Source organism: Phyllopteryx taeniolatus, chromosome 1 (assembly GCF_024500385.1).
Source record: "Phyllopteryx taeniolatus isolate TA_2022b chromosome 1, UOR_Ptae_1.2, whole genome shotgun sequence".
Taxonomy (NCBI): domain Eukaryota; kingdom Metazoa; phylum Chordata; class Actinopteri; order Syngnathiformes; family Syngnathidae; genus Phyllopteryx; species Phyllopteryx taeniolatus.
The window spans coordinates 31,690,753-31,716,617 of record NC_084502.1 but is presented as its reverse complement, the minus strand read 5'-3'; the positions used below and the strand labels follow the sequence as shown (position 1 = coordinate 31,716,617).

General features: G+C 42.6%; 2 protein-coding genes across 8 annotated transcripts in view; both read right to left on the bottom strand.

The window, feature by feature from the left end:
• The window catches only part of bcl2l1 (BCL2 like 1), a 53,945-nt gene extending 31,654 nt beyond the window's left edge, over nt 1-22,291 (bottom strand). For 2 of the 6 annotated variants that reach the window (XM_061789221.1, XM_061789255.1), the window contains exons 1-2: nt 17,516-17,671; nt 12,841-13,536 (exon numbers count right to left, since the gene is read on the bottom strand). In XM_061789221.1, coding sequence (XP_061645205.1) covers nt 12,841-13,371 — 531 coding nt within the window. In that variant the 5' untranslated portion in view covers nt 13,372-13,536; nt 17,516-17,671. Of the gene's footprint in view, nt 1-12,840; nt 13,537-16,541; nt 16,705-17,501; nt 17,672-22,143 lie in introns of those variants that run through there. The other 4 variants (XM_061789247.1, XM_061789265.1, XM_061789231.1 and 1 more) reach the window with 4 other exon arrangements.
• A 1,459-nt stretch (nt 22,292-23,750) lies between these two features.
• The window catches only part of arfgef2 (ADP-ribosylation factor guanine nucleotide-exchange factor 2 (brefeldin A-inhibited)), a 75,339-nt gene continuing 73,224 nt past the window's right edge, over nt 23,751-25,865 (bottom strand). For both annotated transcript variants that reach the window (XM_061789151.1, XM_061789154.1), the window contains exons 38-39: nt 24,930-25,047; nt 23,751-24,697 (exon numbers count right to left, since the gene is read on the bottom strand). In XM_061789151.1, coding sequence (XP_061645135.1) covers nt 24,539-24,697; nt 24,930-25,047 — 277 coding nt within the window. In that variant the 3' untranslated portion in view covers nt 23,751-24,538. The remainder of the gene's footprint in view (nt 24,698-24,929; nt 25,048-25,865) is intronic.

Sequence of the window (25,865 nt, the reverse complement as noted above, 5' to 3'; positions counted from 1 at the left end):
TGGATTCTGGGTAGTGACGTCAAACGGGGATGTGCCCGACACACTGAGTTTTTAGCAGTAGCCACAGTAGCAATTGCATCCAAAAGCGGCGCAGTGTGGCATTTTTAACTCTTTCGCTGACGATAAAAGTTGTTCGCAAATGGCTAGCTTACCTCTGCAGAGCAGCAACGAAACAATTTTACAACAGCCATTCTACGTCATCTACGTCAAATTAAATGTATTTGTCATTTCAATCGGAGATCACTTTAAGAGTGATTCAAATCAAAAACCCATTCATAGACGTGACTAGTTGTGTGGACAACTATAGCACCGGTAAGCAAATCTTTGCATGTGTGCGTGTGGCTGGCCTCGGGTCCTTTTGTTTAAAATAGTCATCTGTCCAAAATGGCGCGTCACCTCTCTTCTGCGGCACGTCACAATATATTAAAATGTCGACATGAAATAACAACAGCTGTGTCTAACACGGCACAGTTACTGTGCTTGATATAGTAAACACTATCCTTTTAAACACACCACACACAGAAAATGTCCATGAGCAAAACTACAAGATCTCTGAAGTGTCAAATATTTGGCATAGATTGTCTTTAACTTATCCACCATGGTTTCATAGAAAGAAGATAGGCTGATGTAGATGACAAAGAATTAGCGGGAATGATGTATTGAATGAGGGAAGTGGCGAGGGAAGCGCAGACTGAAAAATAAGGGACAAAAATCGATAAAAAGCACGGCGAGGCGATGCAAGAGAAATAATGGATGGGGAGCGGAGGAGGAGGTGGGCTGGATTAGTCCCAAGGGTGAGATTTCCCTCTCTTCTATGGCAGGCAGTCTGACAGACGACTATGGATCTAACCACCTCTATGTTAATTATAGAGGAGGGGGGTTGAAACGCTGGGGTTCAAAGATAATACCAGAACCTTTTTAGGGGGGCAATATTTACAGCTCCATTTGCCAAAATGGGGCATACGAACTGTGCCACTTTGTTGTCATTGCACCAGCCAGCCACCCAACTACCAGTGTGGTCGCCTCGGTAACGCGCTCTCTAGTATTGTTTTTGTGTTTTTCGTCCGTCTTTTGAGACCTTACACAACTCACTTACACAAGGGGAGACCTGCTAACCATCAAGGAGGCTACTCCGGACTTTCTGTCACCAACTTTCGCAAATCCGCTCAGTTTTTTTCCCCGAGTTACTCACCGGAGCGGCGTCCGCGGTTTTCGGCACATGGAGATGGAAGCGGCGCCACAGAGGGAAACGGGCCGGCATTCAGGTGAAACTCAGCAAGAGAGGACACAGATTGGCATTCCGGTCGATCCACCTCGCGAATGTACGCTCCCTACCCAACAAAATGGACGAGCTTCATCTTCTGTTAAAGACCAGTAAAGACTTCGGACGTTCCGCGGCCATGTGCTTCACGGAGACCTGGCTTCGCGACGCTGTACCCGATGGCGCCGCTATGCTTCCCGGTTTCCACATTCATCGAGCGGACCGCGACATGGAATAATCGGGGAAAACAAAGGGCGGCGGGATATGCCTCTATATCAATGAAAAATGGTGTACGGACGTCACGGTGCTCAGCACACACTGCAGCCCGCATTTGGAGTCGCTATTTTTAAACTGTAAACCATTCTACTCGCTACGTGAGTTCGCATCATTCATCCTGACTGCAGCCTACATCCCGCCTCAAGCTAACACGAACGCCGCACTGCTAACGCTCGCCGAACAAGTCAACGAAATTGGAAAAAAACACCCGGACTCACCCCTCATTATTCTCGGGGACTTTAACAAAGCTAAACTCAACCACGAACTCCCTAAATACAAGCAGCACATCGACTGTCCTACCAGGGAAAATAATATTTTAGACCACTGCTACACTACGGTAAAAAACGCATCCCGTGCTATTCCTCGTGCAGTCCTGGGCTCGTCTGATCACTGCTTAATTCACTTAATACCGACGTACAGGCAAGAACTTAAATGCGCGAAGCCTACAGTGAAAAGTGGACAAATGAAGCCAAGATGGAACTTCAAAGCTGTTTAGACTGCACAGACTGGAGTGTCTTTGAAAATTCAGCTGGCAGCCTGGATGAATATACGGACACTGTCACATCCTATATCAGTTTCTGTGAAGAGGTTTGTGTACCAACAAAATCTTTTCGCACATTCAACAACAACAAGCCGTGGTTCACTGCTAAACTTAAGCAGCTTCGCCAAGCTAAGGAGGACGCATATCAGAGCGGGGACAGGGCCCTGTATAATCGAGCGAAAAACCAGCTGACTAAAGAAATTAACATTGCAAAAAGAAACTATGCAGCAAAGTTGGAAAAACAGTTTAGCGCAAACGACTCTAAATCAGTCTGGCATGCATTCCAATCGCTGACTAATTACAAGCGACGATCCTCCCAAGCTGAGAACAATAGCACACTAGCCAACGACTTGAATACCTTCTACTGCAGATTTGAAAAGGACACTTTCACACCACACACCCACCCAGCCGCACTCCGACCACAATCACACACCTGACTTCTGCGTTAACCATTCATGAACAGATGTGAGACGCATCTCCAAACAACAAAAGATTAACAAAGCGGCAGGCCCGGACCATGTGTCCCCATCCTGCCTCAAAGTCTGCGCGGACCAGCTCGCTCCAATCTTCACTCAGATCTTCAATAGGTCTCTGGAACTGTGCGAAGTTCCATCCTGTTTCAAACGCTCCACCATCATTCCAGTCCCTAAGAAACCTACAATCTCGGGTCTGAATGACTACAGGCCAGTCGCTTTTACATCTGTGGTCATGAAGTCCTTTGAAAGTCTCCTGCTGGACCACCTCAAGAGTGTCACAGGTCCCCTGCTGGACCCCCTGCAGTTTGCCTACCAAGCGAACAGGTCTGCGGATGATGCAGTCAACATGGGACTGCACTTCATCCTAGAACACCTCGATAGTGCAGGGACCTACGCGAGGATCCTGTTCGTGGACATCAGCGCAGCGTTCAACACCATCATCCCTGAACTCCTTTCATCCAAGCTTCTCCAGCTTAGCGTCTCACCTGCCATCTGCCAGTGGATTTACAGCTTTCTGACGGGCAGGACACAGCAGGTCAGGCTGGGGGAGGCCACCTCATCCACACGCAGCATCAGCACTGGGGCGCCCCAAGGTTGTGTCCTCTCTCCGCTGCTCTTCTCTCTCTACACGAACAACTGCTCCTCAGCGAACCCGACTGTCAAACTCCTGAAGTTTGCAGATGACACCACTGTCATCGGTCTCATCAAGGACGGTGACGAGTCTGCATATCGACAGGAAGTGGAGCGGCTGGAGCTCTGGTGCGGCCGACACAACCTGGAGCTGAACACGCTCAAGACTGTAGAGATGATCGTGGACTTCAGGAGGCATCCTTCGCCACAGCTGCCCCTCACGTTGTCCAGCCACCTTGTGTCAACCGTCGAGACCTTCAAGTTCCTGGGAATTACAATCTCTCAGGACCTGAAGTGGGCGACTAACATCAACTCCGTCCTCAAAAAGGCCCAGCAGAGCATGTACTTCCTGCGGCTTCTGAGAAAGCACGGCCTGCCACCGGAGTTCCTGAGACAGTTCTACACAGCGGTAGTCGAATCAGTCCTGTGTTCTTCCATCACAGTTTGGTTTGGTGCTGCTACAAAAAAGGACAAACTCCGACTGCAACGGACAATCAAAACTGCTGAAAGGATTGTCGGTACCCCCCTACCCACCATTGAGGACTTGCACGCTGCCAGAACTAAGACAAGGGCGTGCAAAATCCTCTCGGACCCTCCGCACCCCGGTCACCAGCTCTTCCAGCTCCTTCCCTCAGGTAGGCGCTACCGATCAATGCAAACTAGAACTAGTAGACATTCCAACAGCTTCTTCCCTCTTGTGATCAACTTCTTAAACACCTAACCTATAATTCCATTACAACAAGCTGGCAATTTTTTTGACTTGAGTTCGTTGTCACATTTCTGTGGGGCCAATTATGTATTACTCGTGCACTCACTGTAGTTGTCTCGCCATGCTGCACTATTTGCATATACTGGCCACTCAAGCCAGAGTAGCATCTGCTCCATTACACACTTTGAGGAGTATCTGTAACATTTGCACAACCAACATTGTCCCAGATTATCGCACTACTCGTCACTTTAAACCGCATACACTCCTTGAAGTCTCAGCGCCCCTTGCACAATGGTCATTGCACCGGTCTATTGCAATATTAGTCATTCGAACTGCTCTAAGTGCTAGAGGACTCTGCATCTTTTTGCACAATTGTTTTTTGTCAATGTCTCTGTCTCCAAAGTGTTCTGTAAATTGACTGTCTGCTGTACTAGAGCGGCTCCAACTACCGGAGACAAATTCCTTGTGTGTTTTGGACATACTTGGCAAATAAAGATGATTCTGATTCTATATCTATACAGTTTCATCTCCACTAGGGTCCCCACAAGGGCAAAACACACTGCAGTGCATTGATTGGTGGAGATAAAATAGTCACTACCAAAATGGGAATACAGCATGCATTAAGGCATGCTGTCCTCCATTGTTATTAGTTTACTGTGGCCTCAATTTTGTATTTCCTCTGGGATCAATGAAGTACCTAGCCAAAACTCACCTGACTTACCCTTCATACCTAATGGTGTTGATAATACATAATTAAAAATGGATGTCATACCTGCGAATACAATAGTGACAAGTCTACAGACAACTGGTCTTAGAACATAAATGTTAAAACAAAAAACAATAACTAGTTCACATTACTTACTGTGGAGTATTACGTTAGCAGCCATCTTGCCTTCATAAACGAATAGGAACTAGGGCTGCACAATTTATCTGTTAATCGTAATCACACTTTTGGCTGCCAGGATTAAATTAGCCTGATCATGGGTGATTTAAAACACGGGCTCTGTTGCATTTGAAGCACTCTCTCTACCGGTTATCAGCCAACCACCAGGAGCGAACGCATGGTTAAGGCTTCATTAAGCTGCCTAAATAAGCCAGTGCAGTGCCACCGTACAGTGGGAGCCTCAGTAGTTTGTCATTCTGTGGACTGGGTGACAAGTCCAGTGAGTGAGAAAAAAGTATACCAAACATTGGAGATGATGGTGAGAAGCTAGTGCCTACAAAATCAACATCCGTTTTCTGCGCAAGTTGCAACTCAGGGGAAGTGACTTTAAATGAAGTCCTATGAAAAGAGTGCAGAAGAGTTGTCTGCATGCTAGGTAACAGCTAATGTGTTCAACCATCTGAAAAATAATCCCCTTGTGCAATTTCTCCTATTCTATTAAGTGGCACCGTATGAAAAACGGGTGCAGCAAATGTGCTGCGAGGGCTAGTGGCGTGTTACCGTAATGCATAGTATGAACAATCGCTCGGGCAGCTGAATTAACTTCGTCTGGAGGCCGGCCTGACCGCAGTGAAAAACGCCGGGAGTAAATAGAGACTGAAATCAACTGTCAAGTTCCTTGCAGTTTGCGACCATTACTGACCTACAGTCAAGCCAAACAATTTGAGCCGTACCCGTCCTTGATAATTAACTATATTGACGGGGATTTTAGAATGAAAAGTTGGTGCTTGAAGCCTAATGTTATGGTTTAGTTGAGTTCATGTATAAACTGCATCTGCTTCTGTTGAGTTGCTCTTCGTGATTGCCCTCTGTAATAGCATATTTACCTTGGTAATTTTGAAATTCTTGGATACAATTTTATTTTATTAGCCATCATTTATTCTTGGTTTCAGTTTGTATTGAAAACTACATTGTGTGATGAGAACTAGTACAATAAAAATTGATGTTTTCCTTAAAGAATAATCGTGATGAATAATTGATCAAAATAATCATGATTTTCATTTTGGCCATAATGTGCAGCCCTAACAGGAACACCACTCAAGTAGCCCTGCTACGTGACTACACTTTCCTGGAATTTTGTGTTTTTCTGAATCTACGAAAATTGCAGCAACTGAAGAATAATGAATGTCCTATTCGGCAGCTGCTGCATTATAAAAAGCCATCCGGGAACCACAAACCAGACAAAGGTTTAGTGTTCTAAAACGTACCCTGGCGAGCTAAATTCGAACATGTTTGAAAGCTGGCTTCTTTTTTTTAACTACCAATAATGTGGCACCAACATTACAATTGTAACTACTGAACATACATAACATTTCTAGACAATGAGGTGCAGAGGATCAAGATGCATTTCCTTTGTTTTGTGGGACAAAAATACCATCAAAAATAATCTATGCATTGTTCTTCCTTTAAAATGCTAATTAATTGTGATTTTTCAATGATAGATGATGAGAAAAGGCAATTTAACTCCAACCCAAATACCTTTTTTTCCTAGTTAGTAGAGTATAACAATAGGGCTAATGGCCTCTTCACCACTTTTTTTTAATTGACTTTTTTTTTGACAGGTTTCTCCACCACGCATTATAGCCACCCATTTCCAGTCAATAAGCCACCCAGTTCCAGTCAAGCATCTCCAGACCAGATAGACTTGTCTGCTAGAGGGGGTGAAAGACATTGTTTCCCCTCCATAGAAAGTGAAGATATTATTCTTTTCTAATTGGTAATAAGCCTGTACGCTGACCCTGAGGCAGCTCAGTCTCCAATGAGTAATCACTGCAATCGCCTCATTGGCTGGTAACTGTGTTATTAAGGTCGATGGCACTGCCGCTTCCTCCCCTGTCTGTCTATTATCTGGCAATATATGGCCTTTTATTCCAACACTTCGCCCGGTTGCAGCTCTGGCCAAGCATATTTATCTTCCATCAAGGAGCTGCTAATATGCCGCTATCTCAGCATCCCGGCCAGTGCTGCTTCAAAAATGAGCTCCAGCGGGATCGTTTAGTGGCGGCTGGCAGTATTAATGACACTGAGGTGTGCGCTCTGCAGTGCAGAAACGGTCACCTCTGCTATTTCAATGTGAGCACTTAGGCTGGATCATAAGTTTTCAGAACCTTTGTCTTCAAAATTATTAGTTTACCCTGAGATGGGAGCATAGGTGAATGATTGCCAGGTAAGCTTCTGTTAAAGTCTACATTTCAAAGAATTTGAATTAAGTTTTTTAATTTACTTGCTTCATCCTAAAATACACTGCATTATGACGTTATGTAGGCCACCATCTCAGCAAGTCTTAATGGTTGTACTAGAGTCTATCAAAGCCTTTTTAGTTTATCGCCTTTAGAGGAGATACATAAAATAATGGTTTAGTACCCCATCAGAGAGGTTCTAGTTCCACCCTCGTACTACTCTGATGACATCCTCTAACCAGATATCTTTGCAATACATGACGGTTTAGCAGGCAGTCATGACGGCTGATGCTTAAGAAAAGGTTTCTCCAGCAAAATGTGCATTTACTCCACTGCTACGGCAAACAAGCAGAGACGTACTGCTCGCATCCGTGACATTTTTAGTGGGTTTTCTCTGGATACTCTCGTTTCCTCCCACATTCCAAAAACATGCATGGTAGGTTAATTGAAGACTAAATTATCCGTACGTGTGAATGTGAGTGCGAATGTTTTTTTGTCTACATGTGCCCTGCGATTGGCTGGCAACCAGTTCAGGGTGTACCCCGCCTCTCGTCCAGAGTCAGCTGAGATAGGCGCGAGCATGCCCGCGACCCCACTGAGGATAAGCGGTACGGAGAATGGATGGATGGGTGAATATACACTGACAAGCTGGGCATGCCCTGGAAGGCCAAGCAGTTGGAGGCATATGGCAGCATTTTTGCCCACAGTTTTAGCAGGTCATTTTGACAATGTCATCTTGTAATAGGCCACTTTGACCAAAGTAAACAAACTTTTTTTTTCCCATTATTGTTGTCCAGCTGGGTGCACAATGTATTTTGCAAATAAATTATTGTTATGCTCATTATTGATTTCTGTTTTGTTAAAATGCAAAACAATTACATCTAGACAAAGATTTCAGCAATGCAGTTTATAGTCTGTTGCAATTTTAAGACTTTTGAACAGTGGGCTAAATAATTAAGTGCCATTTTGGGGGATCCGGGCTTCCTGCAAAGAAACATTTCCAATATAAAAATAAAAATGTAAAAAAAATCCTCCCCTGCTTAAATCTTGTTGACACAAAGCACAGATTTGAGCTGTCTAAAAGTTATTGTCAAGACTTTGAGATGACTGATGTGTCACCCATTATCTGTCAACTGACTCGTTTCCCACTTTATCTCACCATCATGTTATAATTATTTTTTACCCAAATTCTTCATTTAAGAGTGAGTGAGCAACTGAGTGAAAGAGAGAAGAGAACTAGCCAGTGAAAAATATACAAATATTTCATCAGCGAGCATTAAGGAGGGCACACCTGCCTCATGGCAATGATCCAACATCGGCTGGCGGCATAACCCTGCAAGGTGCCAGGGGAAAATTTTGGAAGGCAGGCTGCAATAGCTACCAACAAAAAAAAAACAAAAACTATTTTTAAATACCAGAAACGGTGTCTCGCAGGGGTTTGCAACTGGTGCCTTTCAGGGAATCTAGGGGGTTTTGACTGAGCAGACAACACCGCAAAAAAGAGGAAGTGAGACATGCTGGTTGTTGAGAAGAAGAGTTACAATATGACCAATGGAATGATGTGAGAATACTCTGGTGGTAAAACTGACTGAATCTTCCATCTGTTCTGACTGGGACTGTCCTGGTGGCTGGAGTGCGCTCATGAATAACCAACATCAGTCACCCCTGCATGCTTACTGGGCGGTGCAACAACAACTAGACAAGATTGCTTTTTTTCTTTTGGGGGAGGGGGGCATCATGCACTCCAGGCCGTGTTGTCCATCACCAGGAGAAGTGAAAGCATAGACGCTGCTCCATTCAACTATTTTAGATACCATTCATTCCCTCTACTAGTCCAGGTTACGCTTGCATGCAAACGGGCTGATGGCGCCATTTGTTCGACTTGACTCGCACGCTAGTAGGGTAAGTGTGATAGGGTGTGTTTCTATATGAGAGTTTGTCACAGACATTATGGCCACACTTAATAGGCGTGACAAAATATGTCATAGTCCACATTTGGTCCGTTTTTAAATCGAAATGCGCTCAACAGGCTAGATAGGCTGCGGTGTTACTCAATGTTTGCTTCAGACACTTGAATGGGAGTTTTAGTTCCCTTTTGTTCATATAATTAAAAGAAGGTACCATTAAATTCATCCATTTTCCGTACTGCTTATCTTCACTAGAGTCGAGGGCATGCTGGTGCCTATCTCAGCTGACTGTGGGGGAGAGGTGGGGTACACCCTGAGGTGGTCACCAGCCAATCCCAGGGTACCATTATATATTGGTGCATATCTATAGTTTATTTAAAGTTTGTATTCATATTACAGGCCTAGATTTCTCTTAAATACTTGGTGCAAATTTAGTTCACAGGATTTTAATCGTGATCCCAATTTTGCCTGCCATGATTAAATAAGCCTGATCGTCGGCGATTTTTTGTGCATGGAAAAGTGCTTAATTTACAGCAGTGCCAGCAACCAGAGGGCAAACACATGGTTAAGGCTTCATTAAGGTCAGGAACTGCGCTCCGGTGCCAATTTCAAAATAAAAGCCTTAAATGGCATCGATGCCCAATTTAGTAATATATGAAGCTTATTTATTATTTATTTATTTATTAAATTGGACCTCTCAGCATGTTGGCGGAGAGGCGGTGTGTCACAGTAAGACACTATTTTAAATTCTGACTTCAACTTTTCAGCTGGCCTGACCGCAATGAAAAAAAAACCCTGGAGTAAACAGAGAGGGAAATCACAACTGTTGAGTTCTTTGTAGTTTTTGACCGTGCACGACTGACCAATGGTCAACCAGAACAACCCAGACGTACTGTCCTTGACAATTCACTATATTGATGACAGGGATTTTCAAATGAAAAGTTAGTGGTTACAGCCTAATGATATTGCCTTCTAGGAATTAACTATTCGCTTCCATTAAGTTGCAATTTATGATGACACATTTAGTCTGATTATTTTGGCCATAATTGTGCAGTCCTAACAGTTACGTTAAGTAAGCAAATTCACATTCAAAGCACTAAAAATTCAACAAATCAGGTCAACCAGCATCCAGAAATGTACCAAGTTCAACGCTAGAGGTTCTCCTATTCTATAATTGACTTTCTGCCATAAAAATGAATCAGCATGGAGCAAGACAAACCCAGACACCTGCTTCCATAGTTCTACCCTCAATCCCCTTTTAAAGTGAGCGTCTTGCCAATGCGAACAAACAAAAGCCGTGGCCTACCCAGTGGGATTTCCTTCTAGGTGCCCTGTGCAGCCGCTGGGATGGCAGTTTCCATAGCATCAACCTTTGACCTGCCGCTATACACACCACACCAGAGTGGACATAAACAACAGCCCCTCCTCTTGGTTCCCGTTCTCCTTCACACCATCAAATGGCTGGCACAAAGGAAGAGCTGACCTTAACTGTCCTGCAGTGCACATTCGCACACACACGGGTCGGACTGTACTGGGACGGCCTGGTTGTAGCCAACCCCTTGCAAGAAAAACATAGCTTTCATGTGCAGGCAGCTGCTATGAACAAGAGCCCACTAGAGGAGAGGCCATGGCAAGGGAGGAGAATATGGACAGATAGTGGAAGAAACAAAACACTGCCAAGAACCAATCGAGTGGCAGCAGTGAAACAAAGGACTATCTGTGATAGCCTGGAATCATCCCCACCTTGTGGTGAGACAAGTCAGTCCCCCAGATGGGCCGGGTGGACAGCGGCTACAAAGCTTGATGTACCCCATTAACCTCGTTCATCCATTGACATCAGCGAGTGTCTCGTTATTGATCAATTAACCAACGGGAGAGCCAGCTTCTGACCACAAAATCAGCAATTTGACCATTGCACACAATCTCTGCACCCACAGCATTTGTCCCATCCTAAGTCTGCCGGTCTCTCTAATGTCACCCCCCACTCTCATGCCATGTCATAATCACATTGCAACCGATAGGGCCTTATCAGCATTCCTTCAATATTGACAGAATCCTAACACTGACACCACTGAATACAAAAAAAAATAAAAAATAAAAAATAAAAATAAAACATTTTCCAGAGGTAACTTAAAAGTCGTGTTCCGTTCGGTTCATAAAAGACCTAACTTTTCTTCCTCATTTCCAAATGAGGTGAAGCAGTGTGTACACTCCAGAGAAAAGTAGCAAGCCAGCCAAGATGGCGGTGCAGCGTCATCTGCGTCATGCCCTCCACCGATGCAGCAGCCAATCAAATTGCAGCGGGGTGCGTCACCAGAGATCTTGCGTTGGAGAGAAGAGGTACAGACTTTGTAGAAGGTCTAGGGTTACGATGGTACTTCCACGTCTTTATCTCTCCAATTCAAGAGCTCTGGTTCCTCGGCTTGCCCACTTCAAAGAGGTGTCCTATCACCAAGCCCGCCACCTGTGCGTTGTCGGTGGCTCCTTCTTGCCCCGACTCTGGCCTGCCGACAGAAGCGGCTCAGCCCCCCCCCCCCCCGAGAGTTCTTCAGTTTCTCCAAGAAGTACCACATCAGCGATTATGTGAAAATTATCAAATGTGAGCGTCAGTACAGCCTGTCATTCACTGCTGCATACGCAGTGAGGCTACATACGAGCTAATGCTACATAGCAAACTTGATGGAAATAGCTATGTACGTGACTGACTGAGGTGTATTGATTACCACAGAAATTTTGCTTCACCCGAGGATACGCAATGCTAGCATGCTAGCCCCTAAAAAGTGGAAGGCATATACACAAACTTATATTCCTACGCTGTTTACCTGATTTGGATGGAAATACCCTCAAATTAAAGCTGAAAGTCTTCAGTTAGACACACATACTGTTAGTGGATACGCACTCGCACAATTCCCTGACAAACGAAGGAGGGCTGTTGTGTGTTTTGATGTTAATTCCAATTGTAGATCTAATTTATTGTCCAGTGAGGTAAAGTTGTAAAGGAAGATGAATAGGAGCAGTGTTTGGAGGGGTTAGCTGTTTTTACCTTAGCTGTTAACCCACCACGACAACAGTGCCTGCGCATGCAACAAACCTGCCCCCGCTGCTCCTTTGTCGGCTTGAGATGCTAAGAGAGTCTGCTGTTTCGTAGGCCGCTGGATCTTGCCACGAGCGTTGTAGTTACAATGTCACTGGATGGTAGTAATTTCAGCAAGTGTTGGTGATCATGAGCTAATTTACTGCAGCGAGACTATTTATGCTGTCGTAGGCAAAGAATTTTGGTCATAAAATCCATGACTGTTAGGAGCCAAAGTAGAAGGCTGGCGAGTGGCGACCAGTGCACAGCTGGATGATTATGGAATGATACGAGTCTTACCGGTCCAGTTAATTTATTTTTTTTTTTTTTTTTGCTATCGGACCGATGAGTGTGCCACCATTTTTTCCCCTATATCACGCCAATAGTTATTGGTCCGATAGTTATCGCGCATCCCTAAACAATACCATATACATTATTGTCCATTCCAGGACTCTTGGAATCTCGTTCCGACAGATATGTTCAGCCCGGCATGGCTTTCATGAGACAATTTTGACAGGTAAACACCAATGGGCCTAAACCGAGCAGATTACAGCGGAATTGAGCTACTGTGCTGACAAAAGCAGTGTTATTAACATACACAAAATAGTACAGTTAAATTACTCTTGGTTTTGCATTCCCATTGCGAAAACCCGGATGGGTTTCGGGCCAGCAACACAAATGTTAATGTACGTGGGTCATCATTGTAAAATTCTTTGGCACGTTACTCTGTCGCGCTGCTATGATGTCACACAGGTCAGGCTATACGATTTTATACGGTAACAACTGAATCAGACCACTTGGTGACTAAAGTGCAAGCGTTTCAGATTGCATGTTCAAGACTCACCCAACCTCCTTGGCTCTCTATCCAGGGCTGAAGGTGGTTGTCCAGGTACACAGTCATCCACTCGATGATCCTGCCGACCAGAGGGCTCATCTCCTTTTCCATGCACTCGACGCACAGCGCTCCACCGAAAGCAAAGAGTCCCACGATGCGACCCCAGTTGACGTCGTCCCGGAACACCTCATCCACGACGTTCTCGAAGCTTTGGTAGGCAGTGGCAGGCGTGATGTGCAGCTGTTGGTCCAGGTCACTGAAGGCGTGGGAGTAGCGCATCTCAAACTCATTGGCCGAGTCCTGCAGGGCCTTCTTCACTGCGTCCAGGCTCGCCGACTCCCGTAGCGGCGATGCCGGCGGACTTGTGCCGTTCGTAGTCCCGTTGGGGTGCGTCGGTACTCGCTGTTCCTCGCCTGAGGCTTCCTCCCCCCCATCAGTCCTGTTAAATTCCTGTCTGAGTCCTATGTGGTTGAGTGGGTAGTCTTTCTGTGAGAGTTTATGGCGAATGTAAAACACAACCAGTTCTTGGTTTTGAGACATTTTGGAATCAAGCTTGCAAATTTGGTTCTTCTCTTCCCTTCGAGTGAACACACGCACACACAAAGCGCCTCCTTTTCTTCAGACCACCATGGTCAGCCGAAACCCAGGGGACTCTTAGGGGGCACAAACTAAAAACTACACAAGGCTGACAATCCAGTTCAGACCCTGTGGAGACAAGAAAAAAAAAGTTCAAACTCTGGACAGCTTACATTGTCTGTGTGCACGTGCGCATGTTTGTAGCTGTAGTCCCACCTCTCATTAGATTTAGACAGGTGGGGTGAAAGGTCAATCCCTCTAATTGGGATGGTACATATGGAGCAGATGGTAGTTCAATTAATGAGACGCTTGTGTGTGCGTGTGAGAGAGAGACAAAGAGGAGGAACAGGAAGACAAAGAGAGTGGTGAAGGTGAGGTTTAGGTGAGTGAGTCTTGAAGCGCTGTCAACCACTCACGTGACCTGTGACCTCTCTTTTTTGCTTTGTGTCACCTGCAGATAACCCGCCCAAATGAAATCGACAAGCACATTGTCCAGAAACACAGCTCAAGCCTCCAATGTTGTCGGTCACTGGTGGCTTATGAAGTTCGAATCACAACATCATTATCACAATGTGTCAGCGTTTGTGAATGTCTCATCTGTCTGCTGGCGCTGTCTCAAACCCAAAATGGCACTTAGTTAATAAAGGTAAGGTGGGCTTGCACAACAAAAGAGGGGGAGATCCTCCCTCATTTTTAACTGTCACTGTCGCAGTTGCTGCAGGCACAAAGAAGGGAGGAACATGAGCAAACCCCCCGAAGACATTCTGCTGGCTACCATGCAACAATTAGGCCTAACAACCCCAATCATGGCATTTAATCCACATGCGAATAATGAAGAATAACAAGACTGGAAAGTAGGGCTGGGGGCGATATGCCTTGAAAATAAAATCCAATTGTTCCGCCCAAATAACAGATTTAAATCAATTTTTCCTTTGAGCAAGAAAAAGCAAATGACAAGGACATTCATAACTTGGAAAGTGTTCCTTTAAACAACTCTTAACAGATAAATGTTCACTAATTTAACAGCAATACATTAGTGTAATACCAAAGCTGTCACTGAACATACAGTCTACGTCATTAGACAGACATTAAATATTTGGTGGCATAACCCTTACTTACAATAACTGCATCAAGCCTAAAACCCACTGACTTCAACAGAGTGTTGCATTCTTCATTTGAAATGCTTTTCCAGGCCTTTACTTCAGCCTTTCAGTTCTTGTTTTTTTTCTGGGGGGTTTTCCCTTCAGTCTCCTCTTTAGGAGGTAAAATGCATGCTCTATTGGGTTAAGGTCCGGTGATTGACTTACTATCATGAGATACATCAATAAAGACCAGAGACCATTCCAGAAAACCAGAAAACATTGTTCCAAAACTTTTGTGGCTCATCTCTGTACTTCTTTGCAAAATCCAATCAGGCCTTCCGATTAATTTTGTTTAGCAGTTGTTTTCAACTTGTGGTACGGCCTGTATGTTACTTCTCTTGAAGTCTTCTTCGAACAGTGAATTGTGATAGCTTCACCCCTGCGCTGTGGAGGTTGGAAGTGATGTCACTGACTGTCGTCTTTGGGTGTTTCTTCACAGCTCTCCCAATGTTTCTGTCATCAACTGCTGTTGATACCCTTCGCCGACCTGTTTAACATCTGTTGCACAGTACACCAGAAGTTTCTTTTCTCAGGACATTCCAGATTGTTGTATTGGCTATGCCCAATGTTTGTGCAATAGCTCTGATCAATTTTCCCTCTTCTCTCAGCTTCAAAAGGGTTTGGTTTTCTACAGTAGACAACTCTGGTCTTTGTGTTTGCTTAACAGCAAATGCAGTTTTCACAGGTGTAACCCAAAGCCAAAAACAAACTAATGTTTAAGCCATCAATCTAAAAGGCATCACCTGAGCAACTAGAAACACCAGTCACATGTTCCAACACTTTTGCTCACTTGAAAAGTGGGTGGGTTCAAACAAAAGGTGCTCTGTCCTGAGTTGTCTCACAGATCTAGATGTAAATAACTTTCAAATCTTGGCGGGCTGGAACTAATTATTTGACTTTGATATTTGATTATTTTTATAATCGATTATTCTGTCAATTATTTTTGTTCAAGTAATCAAAACGGATAAAAAAAAAATCCCTTTTCTCAAACGCAGCACATTATTTCAAATTGACAATGCAGAAAATGGATTAACAAATTATGATTCAGTTACTGACTATGTCAGAATCAAATCAGATAATCAGCATGCTTTCATGGAGGACAGAAATCTGAGAATATTTCCTGTAGAGCGGCTGACATTGAGGATTTTAAGTTAAACGGGGCATCTAAACGATTAATCTATTAAAAAAAATTTGATTAATCTTTTAATTGTTGTACCTATAAAAGCTTGTTCATAACGAGAATAAAAGCAAATCACAAAAGGGAAACATTTTAAACAGTCACTAATATGGTTTTTGGGGGGTGGGGGGTGACTTTTTTTTTATTCAAACCTGTTACATTACCTTTGGATTTGTACACACTACAACAAAGATAAACAGTTAAAATAATGGAAAATGTATGTTATATATATGCATTGCGTTGCGCAGGAGGCCCTAATGAAGTGGTCCGTGGGTGAAGAATGCACACAAGCTGGAGCTTTATATTTATAAAAAAAAAAGAAAGAAAAAAAAAAAAACAGACACACACACTTGACCGCGGTTTATTTATTCTTTAGATAGTAAAGCAACTATTAACGTTGTTGTCTTTCAAGTAAAAACAAAAAAAATACATATATATATATATATACACACATTTTAAAAAGGCGCCCAGCCATGCTAAGGGACGCCGTGTTTACAGTGGCCACATGGTCTCGAGCTCCGTGCACCACGTGGCCGGGCTAGCCACGCACCCCACGTCAACACAACAAACAGCACGCGCGATAACTTCTCCCCAGCAAATGTGACACCTGGACGACACATTTTTGTACTCCTGATATATGAAATGTCGTCTCGGCTACCTAATTAGTACAGCGTGAACAGCTGGCGTGCTCTTTGTCACGAAGCGGACTCCCATTCCCAACAAGGCGACGCTGCCAAACGTGTTCATTTGCATCCATTTTATTCCAGTCAAGACGCAATATTAAACACGTGCGGGAGCAACTGGGGGGGTCTTACCAGCACGATTGTTAAAAAGGCGACGACGTCCTCCCTGCTCGTCCCGTCTGCCAAACTAACTCAATGTTAAAAACTCAAAGAGCGAGAACAACGCTTAATGGAAATGTCCACTTTGTGTTGGGGAGCGTGCACGTATGTACACTAGTGGCACAAACCCTCCCATCGCATCATCTCCAACCAGATACACGCCCACTTCTCATCTGTTACGTAATAGGAGGCCTTCACGAGCCTGTAGACAATCTCCCAATGATCATTCAATCCAACACAAGACGCAACTCAAATCGTCTTTTTTTCCCAGACATCAAACTCCTCACGTTTCCCTAAATAGCAAAAGAAACAAACTTTAGAATCATAATCTGCAACGGGATGTGATGTTCATGTGATCTAAAAAAATAAAAAAAATTAAAAAGGCATTGCTGTTTAAAAACGGAAAAAGAGCGTCTGGTATTTCCGATTATAGGTAAACGGGTTTAGTGGGATCATGAAGGCACCACGAGCTCTCCTGTCATAATCACCCGGCTAAAACGCAGCGTATTAAAATAAAAACCTATTATAAGACACCACCCAAATAGGAGTCCAGCCACTCGTAATCAGGATATTGTGGAAAAATAAAATGCCCACATCGCTCCATCAGTTGTAAATGTTACTGTCGAAGGCTCCGTGAATAGAGTTGTCACGGAGTGCAGTCACATTTAAACGGAAATAAGAGCAAAAGCGCCTTCGTTTGTATCCATTGTCTTTAGAGCCGACAGAACCGCGTTTGATTCGAGGGTGGAAACGTACTCTTGGGGAAAAAAAATAATGGTGGCGTACACTTAGTTTTATCTACCTCGGTCCTCTGCTAGCTACACTCAAGAGGAAACGCAGCCTCGGCTGAGCAGTGTTTTCGTCGTTTTTTTTAACCACAACCGCAAAACAAACATTGGTCTATTTAATAATAATTTAAAGAAAAACACACACCGGGAAGCGCTTACTTGTACGGCGGTTTCCACAGAACCATTTCTGGTCGCCTCGCGGTAAACACCCGAAAGGAACAATCCAGTCATTGCTAGCCCGTCGAGCTAAACGCCGACGATCAATAGCTAGCGAGAAGGCTACTCGTAGCATAGACAGCAAGTAGTGTAGCAGGTCCCGCCCACCGCGCGACTTCACGCAGGCGCAGCACGCCCCCGTGTGGCCACTTTCGCCTTCGCACCCACCTCCATCTATGAAGGGGCGGGGTAAAAATGTCAGCAGCTCAATTATTTCCGGTTAACACACTCCCTACATTGTTCAGATTTTTTTGTAACTTGGATATTTAACGGAAAGGTTTAATACAACGGAACTTTACAGAGACAGTTTTGCATACCACGAGAGGGAACCGGCGTACAACACTTTAAGCATCACTACTCTACTGAAAAAAGATTAAAGGGACTCTAATTTGGCCGTAATTAGAGCCTCAAGTATTTTTAATATGATGCCACAAGCTTGGCACACCTATCTTTGGGCAGTTTCACCCAGTCCTCTTTGCAGCACCTCTCAAGCGCCATCAGGTTGGATGGGGAGCGTCGGTGAGGAGCCATTTTCACATCTCTGCAGAGATGTTCGATCGGATTAAAGTCTGGGCTCTGGTTTGGCCCCTCAAGGACATTCACTGAGGTGTCCTGAAGCCACACCTTTGTTGTTTTGGCTATGTGCTTAGGGTCACTGTACTGTTGGAAAGTAAACCTTCGCACCAGTCTGAGGTCCTGTGCACTTTGGAGCAGGTTTTCATCCAAGATTTCTCTGTAGATTGCTGCATTCATCTTTCCCTCAATCCTGACTAGTCTCCCAGGTCCTACCACTGAAAAACATCCCCACAGCATGATGCTGCCACCACCATGCTTCACTGTAGGGATGGTACTGGTCAGGTGATGAGTGGTGCTTGGTTTCCTCCAAACATGATGCTTGCCATTCACACCAAAGAGCTCAATCCTTGTCTCATCAGACCAGAATTTTCTTTTTCATGTCTGAGAATCCTGCAGATGCTTTTTGGCAAACTCCAGGCAGGCTGCCATATGCTTCTTACTATGGAGTGGCTTCCATCTGGCCACTCTACCATATAGGCATGATTGGTGGAGCGCTGTAGAGACAGTTATTCTTCTGGAAGGTTCTTTCTCTCCAAAGAGGACCTGACAAGAGTGACCATCTTGGTCACCTCCCTGACTAAGGCGCTTCTCCCCCGATCCAGATGGTCCAGAACTTCTTCCATTTACGGATGATGGAGGCCACTGTGTCCATTGGAACCTTCAAAGCAGCAGAAATATTTCTGTACACTTCCCCAGATTTGTGCCTCGAGACAATCCTGTGTTGGAAGTCTACAGACGTCATGCCTTTCCAAGTCATGTCCAATCAACTGAATTTACCACAGGGAGACAATTAAGATGGAGGAACTTCTCAAGGATGGTCAGTGGAAACATGATGCACCTGAGCTCAATTTTGAGCTTCGTGGCAAAGGCTGTCAATACTCATGTTTCTGTGATTTATTTTTTATTTTTAATAAATTAGCAAAAATCTCAAAAAATAAATTTTCACATTGTCATTATGGGGTGTTGTGTGTGTAATAAAATAAATGTATTCCATTTTGGAATGAGGCTGTAAGATAACAAAATGGAAATAAAGTGAAGCGCTGTGAATACTTTCCAGACTGTATACTTCTGAGGCTGATTCACGTTCAACTACATAATAATTACAGGTTATTCATACTACGGCTGTAAATAATTATTTTCACAATTGATTAAACTGACTTATATTTTTCCATAAATTGATGATTCAGTTACTGGTTTGGGCCGTTACATGTCAGAAAATAGGAAACCATGTTGATCACTGTTTTCCAAAGTAAAAGCAGATGTTTGCAAATGTCATATTTTGATTCAACACAAAAGATAATCACTCTGCTTTTTTGAAGGACTACAGAAATCAGACAATATTTACTGTTGAGAGGCTGCAATTAGAGGATTTGGACAATTTTAAGTTAAACAATGGCTCTGAAACGATTACTCGATAATCAGAATAGTTGATTAATTTGATGATTAGTTTTTGATTAATCAATTGTGACACCTCTAATGGCCATATTATCTACACTTTAGAAGATCAATTCAAATTGAACTCAAGTATTGAAGTGGATGATTTTGCGTTAATGATATAACTCACGTCATTTAGTGAAATTTTCGGTGCACCTTGAGTGATCTTGTGAAGAATGTTTTGGAGAGATAAACAGACCAGAAGAGCCCAAGCTCGATCAGTCCTTGAAACCAAAAGTCTGTGGCATAAACAGGTTGCCTATATCCAGAGGAGTCATTATGTCACGATAACAAATTCACAATTTTTTGAGGAAACTGTTATAATGTTGTGAGTAAAACCAGTTATCTTTTCAAGAAAAAAAAACCACAATCTTTACAACAAAGATGTATTCTGTCAAGATGAAAAGACCAAGAGACCAAGATTGTTGTATTTTTCAAAGATAAAGTTGTAATATTATGTCAAAGTATAACCAGGAAAGTCATATTTCAACAAGTGAATTAAAAAAAATAAAAAAATAATAATAATTGGCCAAGCACTTTCATCCTTTAAAAAAAAAAAAAAAAAAAAAAAAAAAAAATGTCTGTGAAGATTCACAAGTCGATGTCATGGTAGTCCGTAAAAGTTGAATCAAGGCAACTGGACTGTTTGCTGAATTGGTTGTTTTCGAAAATGTTCAAATATGACTAAGGCAGTTATTTTATTAAGCTCATGAAATGTGACTTTATTCTTGTAATATGCTACACATTTTATTCTGGACAAACATTCTCAGTATTTAAAAAAAAAAATCACCTCTTTGGAAAAAAATAGGATTTTATTCACGTAATAATATGCCTTTTGCTCTTAAAAGTATTAAGAAAGGCGATGTGCAAATTTAGATTTATGTAAAAACAACTTTCTTAATGTAGGGATCTACAGCTAGATGGGCCTGGAGAATAGAGCCATTGTTTCTGTATGTTTGTTACTCGCCAATGGACACAACAGTTGCTCGTTTACTTAAAACTGAACTTGCAGCAAACGTGAGAAGTCATAACATCTATATCCACTGGTGAAGGGAGGCTTCAATCTCTTTCATCTATAACCACTTCAAACAACAAAGACTATTATGAGTGGAATCTATTATTGTTTTGTTTTTATTATACTGCTTTTGACACTGTGGGCCCTTGAGAAAGAAAGTCCAACCCTCTGTATGTTCCACACATATTGCAGGTTGACAATAAAAGCTGCCATATCATATTGGAGCTTCTAATTGGCCCAAAACTAAGTAAGGTACAGCGAAGTCATTGGTTTAGTATGTCTGTTTAATTGGCGTGCTGGTCCCGATATGTAGGTATGCACCTTTTGTTTGTAAATACCTGGAGTCACTCTCTTTAAAAAACAAAGACCAAGTCCGAAACCTTGGTGTACTGATAGATTCTGACCTGACTTTCAACCCATCATAAGAAATCAATTACTAAAACTGCCTTCTACCATTTGAAGAACATATCCTGAGTGAAGGCTTACACGTGGCAAGCAGACCAGGAGAAGCTCATCCATACTTTTATCTCAAGTAGACTTGACTATTGTAATGGTCGTCTGACTGGACTCCCTAAAAAGAGCATTAAACAGCTGCAGCTCATTCAAAATGCTGAAGCTCAAGCTCTGACCAGAACAAAAAAGTCAAGAGCATATTGCTCCAATTATAAAGTCTTTACACAGGGTCCCAGTCAGCTTTAGAATAGATTTTAAAGTTATGCTAAATGGGTTAGTTCCTGAATACATGAAAGAAATGCTAATGGAATATAAACCCGGAAGGGCTCGGAGATCGACAGACTTAGGTCAAATAGTGGAGCGCAGAGTCCCAAGCAAACATGGTGAAGCAGCGTTTAGCTAGTATGCTGCACACAAATGGAATAAGTTGTCAAAAGAAGTGACAATAGTCCCAAGGCTGAATGTTTTTAAGTCCAGGTTCAAAACTCCTTTTTTCGCATGCTTTTTAGAGCATTTCCACTTTTAAATGATATTTCTTGCACTGTACGCCGTTTTAATTGTACTCTTATTTTTTCTCTCTTTGTTTTAAATGTGTATAAGCTGTTTCCCCCCCCCCCCCCCCCCCTTTGTTTTTAAATGCTTTTAATCATGTAAAGCACATTGAATTACCTTGTGTATGAAAATGTGCTATACAAATAAATTTGCTTTGCTTTTAAATTCATACGATATAATTGATTACTAGCTATGTTATGGACCCCAAGCTACGATTTGTGGACCCACGAGGGTCCGGGAACCCCTGCTTGAAAATCAGCTCTATCGGCCACTGCATTAGGTACATTCAACATTAGCGCAACAGTGGTCAATTTTAAAAGTACTTATCACAGCGTTTGAAAACGTTTGATTACGCTAAACGAATTCCTTGACCATTAACCCCCACACCCACCCTCTCCAATTAAGTAACTGAAGAAATATACAAAATAAAAAGTGAGACCGTGCAGTTCAGAAGCTAACATGCATGTTATGGAAATATCCAAGTTACTTACTTAGTAACATGTAACTATAACTATAACTTGTAACTTAGTAATTTACTTACTTACGTCCACCGTCTTGTGTGCTTCCAAGCAGCGAGGTGGACCGCAAACTTCGACTGGCTGCGATGGGACCAGAGTGGGCTGCCTGCCGAAGCTTTACTGCGTATGAATTGGCGTCATCGTTCAACATCTTTGATTGCATTGACGCGGGACTTTGACGTCATCAACTGACACGTTTGAACGTTGTCAAGTATGCTCTTTTTGACATTCCGGAAACATTAAATATTACACTTGTGTTTGAACTACTTTTTAAACAGGACGATTGGTCTCAATGGCCATAACGTTTTCATTTATCTTTCACAATTTTCTTGAAAGTAAAAAAAATATATATATATAGCATATCATTTAAAAACATCAGGTTAAGATAATTAAAATACATAAACAGTTAGGGATATTGGCCTTTCAGTTTAAATATCAGGATGAACTTAAAATGCACTATTCCTTTGGGAAGTAAACGTAATTTGATTTGTAATGCACGTTCAACTGTTCAATATTTCAGTACAACTTGCTGTTGTACAAGCTGAACGCCAAATTAAAAAATGTGTATTTTTTTCAACTTCAAAGGACTTCCACTTAATTTGCCTTTCTGTCACTCTTTGTCTCTTTTTGCAACCTGCTTATGGTACTGGCACTCTTAAGGTCAGTGGCCATTTGCCCCTGAGAGCAACCTGTGTAGCGTTTATCAATTGTTAGGCATCGCCTTGGTCCCAATGGGTTTGTTTTTAATGCAAATTCGAATTGAACCAGGAATTGTATCCTATTGGTTAAATCCTAGATCAAACACCACATCCCCAACTTTTTAGTGTGTATATATTTATTTTTTTGTAACTTTTGTAAAGGGTTGCAGTGGTACAATCGCCTGACTTCAGTGCATACAGCATGGGTTCAGTATCCACTTGGTGATGGTGTGAATGTGGTCGTCTGTCTCAATACATTTGTGCCCTGGTGGTCTAGAAAATGGATGGATGCACCATGGCAGACAACACAGTGAAACTGTGATTAGCACGTTTGCCTCCCAGTTCTGAGGTTCTGGGTTCGGAGCCCTGCTCTTGCCTTCCTGTGTGGAGTTTGCAAGTTCCCTGTGTTTGCATTGGATTTCTCAGTGTACTCTGGCTTTCTCCCATATGACACAAAATGAACACCACACAAAGTCACGTGTGGGTTTGAAGGCGAGTGCCTGGTGGCCGGCCGGGGCTGCACCCATGGGGCCCAGTTTTTCTGCACCGAAGCATTGCAGCGATCCATTTGAACAAAACCGGTTTACTCAGATGTATCTAACCTATTTTCTCTCATTGTCTAAAAACATCCAGACTTTCAATCTTGGTGACATAATGCCAAAACAGCTACCGCAGATTAAGGGAGGAGGCAGAGTTTTACAACACTTCTCAGAGTTAAGTAGGTTAACTCGATTTGTTTGTAAGCTATTTACAACATTTTAAATTGGTTAAAAATGCGTAAAAATAACAGAAGACGTGGGTACAGACCAATAGTATTGATTGGTGAAAAAAACATTTGACAAGCTTTGGATGTGATTTTCCAACCAAAAGTGAATATATAATGTACATGACACCTGAGGTATTCAGTTGTCATGAAATGATTGGCGTTCATGTTAAACTGATCAGAATTCCAGTTTATTGATATCTTTCAATGCTCAAAGATAAACATCACAACATTATAGAACCATCATCGCATTTTCGTTTCCATGGTATATCATACATTGAATCTTACACTGCAAACTTGACAGTCTGCATTTTTGCATTTACTGTATATATTTATATATATTTATAGATTCCCTATTTTTAGGGAAGAAAGTCAGACATCCATCATTACAGGGGAAGGATTGACTCTCCAAAAATATTTAAATGCACTTTAAATAATTACAAACATTTTTTCTTTAAACACTGCATTTTGGGACAAAACATGACAGCGACAGATGTGCAAAAAGAACAGGAGCGACTGCCTTATCGGGTCCAGTCGACGCAATCGCAGAGGCTGAGATACCAAGCAATGGTTAAGTTGGTCAGCGGGTCAACACACAAAAGGAATGTGTTAGAACACTTGGGATGCAACACTGTTGTAAACAAGCCAATGCTGAACACTGCAGTGTGATAGTAGGGTGTGATAGCAGGGTGGCTAACTCACAAACAGTCATTTCCCAACAGGCACAGGTGGCCAAAAGAGAGAGCAGGTGGAAGGTCCTTCAAGTTCCTTTAACCAAGCAGTTTTAGTCAAGTTTGGTAAACCAAGTTACACCCCCTGGTGTAATGGTATCATGACCAGTTTGAGATGAATGATGAGTCAGCAGACTGTTGGTAACAGTGAGCTTCTTCTGTGGGACAAATGAAGGACAAAGGGAAGGGTTGGATGGTTGGGTTGAGTGAATTGTGGGTGGTCCTTTCAGGGGCCATCTCTCCCCAGCGCCCCCGGTGCAGCGATGTGGAAGACTGCACCGATGCGCAAGAAGAAGCGTCTCAGGACAGCGCGTAGCTCGGGAATCAGGTCAAACTGCATCATCTCGCACATGTGGGAGAAGTAGCAGGAGGCATGCAGCTTGAACTGGGGAAGCGCACATTAGACCATTTCATTTTAGACTGCTGTGGCAGTGGGTGTGACTGTGTATGTGAATATGTGACGGTGTATGAGTGCATGCGTGACTGTCACAGTGGTTCTGTGTATGCGACAGAATGTTTGTGTCTGTGCGACTGTGTGTGTGTGTGTGAGACAGACAGAGTGTGTATGTATGTGGGGTGAGAAATTTGTGTCAGTGTGTGTCTGCTTGTGTTCTTGCCTTGTCATCAGGCAGCCTCAGTGTCCGGGTGAGCAGCAGCAACAGCAGATTGTTCCAAGCCTCTCTGTGACTCTCAGATGTGAGGTTGATAAAGTAGGCCAGCGCTTCACTACACACCCTGACAATAACAACAACATTGCTCTTATTAATAACTCATAGGAATAACTCATCTTTTATAACGAGTAGGGTGTCATATTACAGCACGATTACAGCTATTGCAGTGACTGAAGTAATAAAGTAATACGTCACAGCTGCAGCATCATTGGTCAAAATATTATTCATGAGTCAGCAGCTAGGTGACAAACAGCCCCAGTACAGCACAGCTTGTTGTTGATACAAATACATTAGCCAGGTGGCCCAAAAAATAAAAATAAAAAATACAACACATCTCGGCCAACACAAAGAGAAGAGCTGCAGTATATGCAAATCAACAGTTGCTTATTTATCATCACTTAAGACACGCCATTTTAGAAGACTCACATCTCATAATTTATTCAGAATGTTTACTTATTATTCACAAATCAAGTTGAACTGTAAGGTGTTAATACAAAAAAAAAACTAATAAGAATAGTCACATTTTTCAGAAATAAATTGTATTAGAATAAAGTCACACTTTAATGTCAAAAACATGTAACATTACATGAATAATTTTACTGACAAATAGGTTGGTCATAAATAATTGACAAAGTAGTAACATTACAAGAATTGTCATGTTTTATTAGGAAAAAAGTAAAAAAAAAAAAAAAAAAAAAAGTGATAAGTTACACTTTTTTAAAAGTTTAACAAGAGAATAGTTGGTTAAAAAAGTAGTCATATGGTAATCATTTTATTGTAAAAAATACTTTGACAATAAGGTCATATTTTATTGTATAACCATTGTTGATATATCTAAAAAATACTCTGATTTTATTACATATTTTAGAATAGTCATTTTAT